The sequence below is a fragment of the Cebidichthys violaceus genome, unplaced genomic scaffold, assembly GCF_023349555.1.
Source record: "Cebidichthys violaceus isolate CVI_PGR_0920_01 unplaced genomic scaffold, fCebVio1.0.p SCAF_1, whole genome shotgun sequence".
Classification (NCBI taxonomy): Eukaryota; Metazoa; Chordata; class Actinopteri; order Perciformes; family Stichaeidae; genus Cebidichthys; species Cebidichthys violaceus.
Genome location: NW_027176262.1, coordinates 16,691,474 through 16,704,112, shown reverse-complemented (window position 1 = coordinate 16,704,112; position 12,639 = coordinate 16,691,474). Strand labels below are relative to the sequence as shown.

At 40.8% G+C, this 12,639-nt stretch overlaps 1 protein-coding gene across 1 annotated transcript in view; it reads right to left on the bottom strand.

Moving 5' to 3' along the window:
* sez6b (seizure related 6 homolog b) overlaps positions 1-12,639 on the bottom strand; it is a 271,755-nt gene that overhangs the window by 76,886 nt on the left and 182,230 nt on the right. The window contains exon 4 of the mRNA XM_068712637.1: positions 5,842-6,031. Within this exon, the coding sequence (XP_068568738.1) occupies positions 5,842-6,031 (190 nt within the window). The remainder of the gene's footprint in view (positions 1-5,841; positions 6,032-12,639) is intronic.

Sequence of the window (12,639 nt, the reverse complement as noted above, 5' to 3'; positions counted from 1 at the left end):
TGTAACTTGCGCTGGCGCTCACATTTATAACACTATGAACATAAAAAACATACCAGGGCGTTCGGCAGAGTCTTATCTCTCTCACGGTGCACTTATTTTATTGATTGGACTCATGGTTTTGGTATAAAGTGCATTTGTTTGACAGGTGTTTTCCAGTGTTTTCTTATGAAAAGTCTGCCAAGCTCACAGGTGTTCTTAATTCAGCTAATTACTGATGTTTATAAACAAACAGACTCACAGACTCTCCAGGCCCTGCGTCGTCACCATGGCAACCAGTGACACGCACGCACGCGCTCTCTCTCTCTCTCTCTCTCTCTCTCTGTCTGTCTGTCTGTCTGTCTGTCTGTCTGTCTGTCTGTCTGTCTGTCTGTCTGTCTGTCTGTCTGTCTGTCTCTACACAGAAGGATTTACAAATAAATGTGACTCACAAATGCACGCAGAACAAATATATTTCTGCATTTGTATGTATTTGTGTGTGGATGTTTTCTATTTGTTTGTGGATTTGTGTGTATTTGTTTGTGGATCTCTTCACATTTGTTGGTGGGTTTTTTGAGACTCCCCTGCCTGGCCGGATTCACAAATACGTTTTTTTTAACATGGACCTATCTGTAGCCAATCAGATGTCAGCCTCATTTTCAACCAATCACATGAGCGCAGCTCCCCCCTCCCCTCCCCACGAGGCTGCCAGCTGTGTTCACACCGAACGCAGGGCGAATTATTCGCGTGATGAGATTACATACAAAGTCTTTGCACAGACACGATGAGACTGCAGTGACGCGAATTTTGCGCGGCGCGTTTGGGGCGACGCATTTGAGGCGACGCGTTTTGAGCGACGCGTTTGGAGCATTTGGAGCGACGCGTTTGGGGCGACGCGTTTGAAGCGACCCGTTTGGGGCGTTTGGAGAGACGCGTTTGGGGCGACGCGTTTGAAGCGATGCGGTTGGCGCGATGTTCCTCCTGTCATCACTGATGTCCTGTTGTTGTTGAATCAGGAAGTACAAACTGTAGCCGTCTGTGTTCACCCAGAGCTCTATGCAGGGACGTGCGGTCAGGGTGTGACGATGAAATGTAAAAAACAAATAATGCTAAAATAAAATAAATATTAATATTTCTCTACTGATCTGCGCTATAAATGTAATTTCTGTATTATTCCAAACATTTTTATAATCAAAATCTCTGAATTAGCGCATGTCCTGTTCAAACAGAGAGGAGACAGTGAGGTGAGGCAGTGACCAGCTGTTCCTCACCTCAGACTGTGAATCCCTCACTAACTGGGTTGAGCGCGTGCCTTTTGCTGTCTCATTCCTGCACACACTGTAATATTTGTAGACACTTTTATTATATGTCCTTTCTTTCCATATAATAGGTACTGTATTTCACGTCTGTGTGGAACATATTTAGTGTTGCTGATCTGACATTAAGGGGAAGCAAACACTACTCTGCCTCAATGAAGGGTGCGCGAGAGCCCAAGGCTCGGGTTTATCGCGTCAATTAACACAGAGCAGATCGACCCAGGCAGGAAGTCAGACACCGATAAGGGATAGAGCATCCGGTAAGTTTTCAAAATAAAAGCGTCAGCTTTAACTTGGTTTAACTTTTTCAAGAGTATGAATCTAAAATGCAGAAAAGAGAGAAGCATTATCTCAATCGAACCTCAACGATACTACCGGTAACATCAGCGTTTATGTATATATTGCGACGTCTTCGGGCAGTAGAAGCCACACTGTCAAAATTTCTTGCGAAATTTTCTAGTTTAAAATATTATTGTGACACACATTTCATCTTTTACACCTATTGCCTCCTGCTACTAGAAGCTCCTGCTATTTTAGAATTGCCGTAGGCCATATTGCAATGTTATGTCACTATGGAGTGACTATCAGTCTCCTTCAGACTTGATCACCGGCGGTGGCTGCACAATACATGATGGTTAGATTTCTGTCCAACTTGATCCCGACTTGCTCTGACATCATGCAACACGTGGGCAACGAAAACCGTTGGCCTTAGGTTTCTGACCCAGGCACTGCAGCTTCTCTCCGTAGACTGCAAGACCCAGGGCATGATGGGAAAAGCCTGGTTGTTGCCTGATCAAAGGCTCCTTGGCTCCTTATTTTGAGAACAAACACGATACTTTATAGAAAATAAAAAATTTTGTGTAATTGTTATATTTAATGCTAGATTACAGACGATAAGTCTCATGTTGTGCAATGAAGGTTTAATTCGTTGACAAACACATCTTGTGTAATAACAATAATAAAGGTAATTTATATAGCCGTTATCAAAACAAGCAGCAATAAAAAGTGCTTTACAAAGCAGACATAAAATGAAAGTAAAAAATATATTTTCATGGCCTGGACAATTTACAGATTTTGCACTTTTTGCCTCCATCTGTAGATTTCTCCTAAATTCACCAAAAGTTATTATTATATAATGCCTCATTTGCATATTTTAACATACCATTTCAGAAACTTGCAATACAAAAAAATTATTGGTGAAGTTTCATGGCGATATCTATTTTTACCCTATTCACCTGTAGTGCCTAATAAATGGATGTGATTTTACAAAACATCCGTTTAAAGGCCGTTTTCTCTAAATGAGACTCTGAGCCATAAATCTCCACTTTAGTAGCACTTACGTACACCAAACTTTCCAGTTTCATTCCTCTCTATATTTTGAAGTTTTCTATGGATGGGTTGGTTTATATATCATTCAGAACCTGATTTATACAACATTTTACACCTAGAACATGCAGAAAATGTATTTATTTATGGCTGTTAATAGTATGATTTATGGAGTGACATAACAAGATATCCAAAATAAAACCTTTGACAAAATCACAAAATCATTTTGAACCTGAGCCAATATTCAGATTCCTGTTTTAGAAATGTATGCAAATGACCTCATATATGATACAATAATGCCTACTTTCAGAAAACTGTTAATACAAAAATGATTTGTCTTAATCTGAGTCACGAACTGGGGAAGCTTCATGGTGGTATCTGTTTGTTAAATTTGTTTTACCTTATTCACTTAGGATGAATACAGAAGGATATACTATGACCTGATAAGTCATCATGTATTAATATGAACAATTTGGGTTGTTTTATGCTTGACCGACTCAACTGAATACCAAACCTATTTATGTGTGCTGTTATTCATGCTACTTTCTGATATGGCAGTAATTAATGCGGGGGAAAAAGTCATTTCAACTCCCCCCATAATTAAGTCATGAAAAATCCTGTTGCAATTACATCTTCATAATAACCCAAAGAATATTGGATACATGCCCATTTTAAATTAATTTGTCAGCATGTCAATGGTTTATAATTATCCAAGGAGCAGAATGAGCTGGCCCATCCGCTGCTCAACATGCACGATATCCCAGCATCACTCTTGTGATGCAAGAGTCAAATGGAAGACTATCAAGCAATTAGATGAAGCATGCAGCTCTTAAATTCACTTTACATCATCTACATCAATAGTATTCTAATGAGTGTTTTCTGGGCTTTTCAAAAGAAGATATTGACACCAGCAGTTTTACACTGAAGCAGTTGATTGCTTTTACTTAGTGCCAACATATAATATCAATATATTTGGCTGTTTTATTGCGAAGAAAGACAAGTAGAGTTTTATTGTTATAAGTTTGGACCATCCTCTGAAATAGTCTTTATACTACAGATCCCTTTGAATGTGTAGTTTGATACATCTATGGGATAACAGTTAGACGTTTGATCCATGAGTGAGCCATTCTCTTCAGCTTTATGGAGCCCTCAAGCATCTTTCAGCTCACTGTTCAGGTTTTTAGGCCACAACTTTACTCTTATTAACCTAACTTCGAGCATCAGCCAACAGCTTTTTCCAGTGACACAGCCACTGCATTCTACCTGCTCAACAGCAAACGGCAGCAAACATAGTTGGAGACTAGGTGGTGAATATTTTGGAGCATTAAGCAGCTGAAGAGACTCGTACAAACTTTTCCCAGTAGTTGGTATGGACAAATAGAGCTAAAAGGAGAGTGAACATTGGACTGACATTCATCAGGTGGACAGAAGCAGCAGCAGAAGAAGAAGAAAGAAATAGAGGATTGCTGATGTTGCTCAATGTCTGCTGGATTTGTGAATGATCAACTGTTTGCTCTCAACTTGTCTCTCAGCAATTTTACAGGGTGATGCCCCCTAATAATTATAATAATGGTGATAATAGTAATAATAACAATTGCAGCTTAATTTGTCCCAAAACCTGAAATCTTCTATTCTTATAATAATCAATAAAGACTTTTACTGTAAACAAAGACATTTAAAAACGCTCAAGTGTGCATTTTACATCTAACTATATACAGCTGGGTCTGCACTCTTGTGGTGCTCCATGCCTGGGCTCCATCTCCCAACTATCTTACAGCACTGCGCACAGCACATGTTTATGTAGGACATGTACTTGTTGTACCATCCGTGCGCACATGGGCGTGTTGGTTTTAATATGAGGCACGATCAGGAGCATTGTTGGCACATTGCTATCTTGAGGCAGCAGAAAGTGATTGAGCCATTAACCAACAAAAACTTGGACTAAAGTCAATGATGCAGTATTTTCATTTTTCAGATAGTAAGATGTGCCTACATAGGTGAGTTCACTATGCTTGTACACTTGTTACACAAACAGAGCACCTTTTCCTCCGTTAAATAGTGTATTGGTGCTTTTGCTCATTTGCAGTCAAATGGTGTTGTTGATGGGACAGAGGACTGAGAGACGGCGGAGGCAGAGGGTCCGCTAAGCTTTCACATGTTTTACATGTTATTTGGCAGTATGTAGGCCTACATAATCATTTTTGGGTAAATGAATGACATGGATAAATGACTTTCCTGGGTGACATATGGCACATCGCCTTCAACACTGAATTATGCAATGACATTTGTTATGCTGCCTGCCTTAGAATTCCAGAAGGATGTTGAATGCATGTCAGAAGTGACATATTGTAAATTGATGACGGTGAGTGTGAGCATGTTCAACCATAAAGTGAGTATTTCTGTGGAGTATATCTGTGGAGAGTTTTAGCTCAATGTGTGGGAGCTTTAACTTAATTAACTAATCAATAAATTAGTGCAAATGTGCTTATTAAAGTAATTGAAAAATTCAAACTACAAATTCAATTGATTTTGATTGCCTCTCAACATGGCAACAGCAAGCCGGCAGCTAACTGCAAAAGTGCTGACAGAGTTTACAGTGTTTAACTGGGGGGGAAATGAAGGGAGTCATTGCTTCGATGACGCTGTTGGTCGGGACAAAGTGAACAGCTGTAACCTCCATATGAGAGCAGTGCAGAGTGGCGGCCGTGAGCTAATCAGTCTGGGATGTTCAAATGCACTAAAAGGCATGCGGCCGGCCCGGCTATGTCAGCAAAGCAAGGAGAAGCTCTGGTATCAACACACAGAGGGAGAGAGACTTCATTCTCTGCTCAGGTAGACATTATTCCTCTATATCTTTACACAGATACTATGTGTTTGATGATATATTAATATTCAGAATGTTAAATACAGTTACTTTAAACTAATCTGATAGCTGAGGCTGAGTGGCATCACTTGGAATCCCTTTTCATACCAATCTATGGGCTTATGAGTCGTAATTCTAAATTCAATATCATTACACATTTTTATATATGTGATTTATTAATTATCAAATCTGCTACAGGCAATACAGCTATATAATTCTACTTCCTTTGTATATATGCACTACAGTGATATTTAACAGCAGTTTATTTCATGATAAAAATGTGAATTCAACTTAAAGTCTCAAAAATGTCAAGGGAGTAAAAAAACATTAAATGTCATCTTTCATGCAATACAAACTTACCTTGGTATCTGAGCAGGACTGATCCAACCTGAGACCTCTGGTTGTGGAAGCGGATAGAGATCTGATTGCTGTGGCTTCTTACTACCAACCCCCTCATCAGAATGGACTCATTGGCCAGCATGGTGTTCTCTCTGTGGCCCACATCTTCAAACACCACCTTGTCTCCCTCAGATAGATTCACATTCAACACCTGACAGAAAACAGTGTAAGAATTAGACCATATGTGGATCATATCAAAAAACAAAACGATAAACAATTCTGAGAGATTCAAAGCCTCACAGGACCCCAAGAAGGAGACCAACATTGATTCTAATATCACAAAAGGCCCAGCAGCATCCTATGCTAGTTGAGGATTCTCAACCTGACAGCTGATGACCCCATTCTGAACAACAATCACCATGGGCCAGATTTAAAACGCAATTGTGTTTGTGACCACAATCTCTATGTGTTCAGTGCCTTTTTAACCAAGACAGCATTTCATTACACAGTCAGCTCCTGGACTGAGCCTGGTACTGACCTCCAAGATGAGATCACCATGGTCAGCGAAAAATGATAACGCACAAAATATTTCTTTTGGCCAACTTCACCTGAGGAAAAACTGTTACTATTATTAAACTTTGTAACAATGATGACGTATGTAAGTGTGCACATACAGTTGGTGTTATAGTTTGTCAAACAATGAAAGAGAGTTAACCACCAATGATGGCGAATGCAACTGTTAGAAGATTGTAGAAAAATATGAAAGCATAAAAGTATAACTATTACAACCTGTAGCTTGTTTGATTTAAAAGTGTAACCGTTGAAACATATAACCTGTTTTATTTTATGATATAAGTGATTAAACATATAAACTGCATAGACGCTTTATGTAAAATAGTCACTCAAACGTTGTATAATTCTTACATCCTGTAAGTTGACCTACAAAAAGGATGACTCATGTGTGAGTGACGCATGATTTTGAGGGAGGTTCCAACCTCAGATAAGCATAAAAGCAGCTGCAAAACTGAGAGAACGGACTTCACCCTTAGGGGTGACTAGAGTCTTCACCCTGAGAGGGGTGACTGAAAGACCCTTCCGCTATCAGAAGAAAAAAAAACAAGAAAAAAACTCACAGCGAAAGCTGACTAGCAGCTTTTTTCCAGTTTAGAGACTGGACTGCCCTTCTGTTATAGAAGACCCTGTGAGACATTTCTGCTATCAGAAGATAGCTTACAGTGACTGATATATTTTGCACCACATAGACTTTCCTTGAGTTGAAATTGTTTTATGTAACTGTTTTGAGAAAACTGTAATAAAACCACAGCCTTACCATTTGTAAGTGACTGGGACTCAAACTGAAGACTCTGTTTTTTTAGATTAAGTAACCCCTCTGGAAACGTGATACATATGTGACAACAGACTCTACCAGAGGAGCTTAAGGTAAGTTCCCTGAGTGAAGACTTGGCAGTGTTAGTCAAAAATGGGTAAAAAGTGAGAAAACTAAAATAGGCAGTAGTAAGGTACAGACGTTCTAGGTAACTACTCATACTGGGTGTTAGGGTTACATCCTACTGAGAGCGCCTAGGGCGTAGCTGTACAAGACTCTCAGAAAGACAATAATTCCGAAATCCTAACGATTCAGCTACGAGGTGAGATAAAAGGCCGAAGATACACTTCTGACCCATCAAAGGGACACTAATCCCCTAAAGTTGGACTATTGACTGAGTTACCACTGTGTTAGGTGTGATTCTGCCCTTCTTTCTGTTGTCCAGGACCTGTTCACGCTAAACAACCCAAACAAATTGACTTTCCAGATCTGTGTGAATACATTAACAAGTGGCCCAGTATGGAGTAGCCAGATATATACATGTATATTGTGTGCAACATTCATCTGCAAAGCCTGTGGTGAAGTCTGTGAGGCGATGGACCAACGAGGCAAAGCTGGAGTTACAGTCCTGCTTTGTCTGCACTGATTGGAGTGTTTTTGAGGCTGCTGCTACAGACCTGGATGAGCTCACTGACACTGTGACATCATACATCAGTTTTTGTGAGGACATGTGTGTGCTGACTAAAACCTTCTGCACAATAAACAACAATAAAACCGGGTTTACTGCAAGACTCAGGCAGCTTCGTCAGGCTAAAGAGGAGGCCTACAGAAGTGGGAACAGAATCCTGTACAACCAGAAACACACTGACGAGGGAGATCAAGGTAGCAAAGAGGAGCTACACTGAAAAGTTGGAAAAAAAGTTTTTAGCCAACAACCCTGCGTCAGTTTGGAAAGGCCTGCAGGTACTCACTAACTTCAAGAGACCATACCCCACACTGAGGAGAATCACCAACTGGCTGACGACCTGAATGTGTTCTACTGCAGGTTTGATGAGCCCACTTTCACCCCCCCCCCCCAACTGCTCAGACATCAAACAAGCACCTACCCCCTCCCACCTCCTCACCTCTCCCAACGTAACCCCGCCGGCACTGAGGATCTGCGAAGTGGATGTGAGTCAGCTCTTTCACAGACAGAAGATCAAGAAACCACCGGTGTTTCACCCTCCTGCCTGAAAGTCTGTGCTGACCAGCTGGCGCCCATCTTCACGCAGATCTTCAACCGATCACTGGAGCTGTGTGAAGTCCCCTTCTGCTTTAAACGCCCCACAATCATCCCGGTCCCCAAGAAATCCTCCATCACAGAATTAAATGACTACAGGTTTGTCGCCCTGACGTCTGTGGTCATGAAATCCTTTGAAAGACTAGTGTTGACCCACCTGAAGGACATCACAGGGCCCCTGCTGGACCCCCTGCAGTTTGTCTATCGGGCAAACAGGTCGGTGGATGATGCAGTCAACATGCATTCATTACTGCACTACATGCTGCAACACCACGACTCCCCAGAGAAATATGCAAGGGTTCTGTTTGTGGACTTCAGTTCTGTGTTGAACACCATCATCCCAGAAATACTTCAACCCAAACGGTCTCAGCTCACTGTGCCAGCCTCCACTTGTCAGTGGATCACAAACTTCCTGACAGAAAGAATGCAGCAGGTGAGGCTGGGACCCGGCAGCAGGTGAGGCTGGGACCCGGCACTGGCGCCCACCAGGGATGTGTGCTCTCCCCACTGCTCTTCTCTTTCTACACAAAGAACTGCACGGTCATCGGCCTAATCAGAGATGGTGATGAGTCTGTGTACAGACGGGAGGTTGAACAGCTGGTCCTCTGGTGTGGTCAGAACAACCTGGAGCAAGCTCAAAACTGTGGAGATGACAGTGGACTTCAGGAGGAGCCCCCCAACATTGCCCCCCCTCACCATACTCAACAGTACTGTGTCTGCTGTGGAGACCTTCAGGTTTTTGGGATCCACAATCTCCCAGGACCTAAAGTGGGCCTCCAACATCGACACCATCTCGAAAAAGGCCCAGCAGAGGTTGTACTTCCTCCGCCAGCTCAGGAGCTGCTGATTCTGTTCTACTCCACCATCATCCAGTCTGTTCTCTGCTCCTCTATCACTGTGTGGTTTGGATCAGCCACCATACAGGACAGGAACAGACTACAACGGACTGTCAGGCCTGCCCTCCATCCTGGACTTGTACACCTCCAGAGTCAGGAAATGGGCAGGAAAGATCACTGCAGACCCATCACACCCTGGACACAAGCTGTTCCAACGCCTCCCCTCTGGTAGGTGCTACAGAGCACTGTACGCCAAAACCACCAGACACAGGAACAGCTTCTTTCCACTGGCTGTCACTCTGATGAACAATTAATCAGTCATACAGCACTATTACTTTAATTTTGCACTATTACCTCCATTTCATTGTCATTGCTGTGTTTTTATGTTCATATATATATATATATATATATTTTCTGCGATTAATCGCATTGTTATGTGCAAAATTCAATAATGAATTAAAAAGTAGTGTATTGCGCACTTTTATTTTAAAAGTACTGCTATATGAACAAAAGTGCAATAACATTTGGTTTGCACTAACACTTTAAACAAATAAGGTGCTTTTTAACAGCAGTATTCCCTTTACACAGTAGCAGTTATATTTCTTACACTATCTGTGCTAAGGGTGCGGACTTTATTTGAAATGTTCTACTGCTGTGCAACATGAATAAAATGTTTCACACACGTTTCAGCAAAATGTCTGTCTTCTGTTTTCATGATAGTCAGAGCATGTGAATGCAGCACCCACTGTTCATCAATGTAATGCACTGTAACTCCGAGGTGATTATGGTTACCCAACGATGTCCAGTAGTCTCCAGTGAGAGCAACAGCTGGTGTACGTCGCTTATGTAGTCCTTTCCTTTTCATACAACTCGTGTATTATTCTTGTGATGGTGCGTCTTGAGGGAGGCTCATACGTGCCGTCATTCGTTGCGATCCTAAGAACGTTCCTCAGACCGACATCTTCCACAATACTAATCGGCCTGCAGTTTGTAGCTATCCACTTCGCTGTGGCATTTGTTAGCTTGTCTTGCTTTTGTTTATCTATACTTCTCCCACACGCTGCATCCAACGTAGTCTGCCAAAGCCTCCCTCCACCGCTTGTTTCGGTGATTTGGTGGCATCAACGGTGTGTATTGCATTTAAGTGCTACTTCAGACTCGAAGTACTCCGGTGATAAGAAAAAAAAACTGCATTAATGCGCAATAAAATAATTGTCGGCGTTAATTAATTAATGTGTTAACGCGATAATAACGCGTTAACTTGCCCAGCCCTAATATATACTTTTGGATGTATATATATATTGTAGATAGTCTTTAAATATTTATGCTTACCTCTGTTCTACTTTGTTGTCCTTGTTTTATTTGTAAATTCTGTGTATGTACGTTGAGAGCAACAGCAAGAGAAACCGGAGTCAAATTCCTTGTGTGTTCGCATACATGGCCAATAAAGCTGATTTTGATTCTGATGCTGATTACACCAGCGAGAAATCACCAGCATAAGAGTGCATAGATGCTTCCAACTACATTATCTGTGATCACGTACAGAACGTCAAATACCATGACATAGACACAGTGATTTGACTTTATTGAGTTTGAAAATTGGCGCTACAAACAGCAGCACATTGATCAGTCCACCTTTTAATAGCTTGCCGCTGGTGTTTCAGTTTAACAAGTGACTGTGTTCACCATATGCGTCCATGGTTGCTCGTAGTGATGGCAGCTGTTGAAAACACAAACAGAACATGTAGATATCCGCGTAAAAAGCCATTAATACAATTTAAATACATACTCATATATGTTTATTATCTGTGCCAACCATAAGTTACTACGAGCAACCACAAACTCACTTAGCTGAAAGTCATCAGTTGGGGGGAAAATGCCAGCTCCACTGCCAAAATTCACATGCATATTTTTGATGAAGTTGGCTGTGAAAGGGTCTATTACTCAAAATATAACTGATCAAATTATGATGTTATAATCTTTAGAATGTATTAAATAATTTATAAATTAGGAGGCATTATACATATTCATGGGAAACATGAGATGGAGATGAAGTTTAAGACAAATCAAAGATGCCTGAATGGGGAGTGTGCAGCAGGAGCTCTGGGTGAAGCAGGTGGAGGTGGTATTGATATGGATGTTTATACTGAAGTAAATCCAGCCAGATGTCCAATAAAATTTAGTTGCAGTCTGTTGTCATTTGACAGTTTACTGATAATTAAGTTAAAATCAAATCAAAGTGTGATGAACACAAAACTCAACATCCGCCCACTACTCATTGTGTGACAGTAATCATTTTGTGTTCATTAATAATAGCCTGATTGCTTACTTTTTGTTAATATTTTATTATATACAAGTTTAAGAGTCTTCAGAGGCAGATAATTATTCCCTCAAAACTGACTGTCGCAAACTGCATGAGCTCTGTAGATCCTGAGGAATACCCAATTAACCTCCGTTAACATGTTTCCTATTATTTGTGTGACTCTCCCTTAAATGCATATGCAATGAGAAGAAACATAACAACATTTAATGACATACAAACTGTGTCTACAGGCTGCCACGTCTGTTTCATAAGAACATGTATTTGGAGCCGAATGTGTCACATCTGTACCTGAAAGGCCACAGTAATTCTAGCCCTGAGTCTGTAATTGGTATGTAAATCACTGTCTGGTTTGAAAAAAAAAAAATACATATAGTAAGTGATCAATTTCTTAGCAGACTATTTTCACATTTTCAGCAAAATTGAAAGTCATCATCATTGAATGACGATGACGCAAACTCCATCTGCTGAGGAAGAACTTTAGATGTCACATTTTTCAAAGTGCCATTTTTGCAACAAAACAATTTTTATGCATCATTTTATTTACTCGTTCAAAGCAGCAAAAACACACTGATGTACTCTATACAAAATCTGCTCTCTTTAGTACTTTGTATTGCTTTTTTAATTTCTCATCCAGGCTTCTGCAAGATTGTTCCAGTACATCTACTCACATTTTCAGCTTTTGACACAGTAGATCATGCCATTTTGATCGACTGTCTTAAAACCTGGGTTGGCATCAAGGGTGCTGCACTTAGTTGGTTTTACTTTCACCTTTAAGATATAACCTAGTCCTCTATAACTCACATTACCTGTGGTGTACCACAAGGTTGAATTTTAGGTCCAATTTTATTTTCCATATACATGCTCCCACAAGGTCAAATCATCCAATGTCACAATGTCTGTTTTCATTGCTACATAGATGAAACACAGATATACCTTCCCCTGAGACCTGATGACCCCTAGCTGCTATTTTAGACTATCTTAGTGATATCAACTGTTGGATGGAAGAAACATTTTTTACTTCTTCAAACCACAAATCACAAAAGTTGTCCAGTCC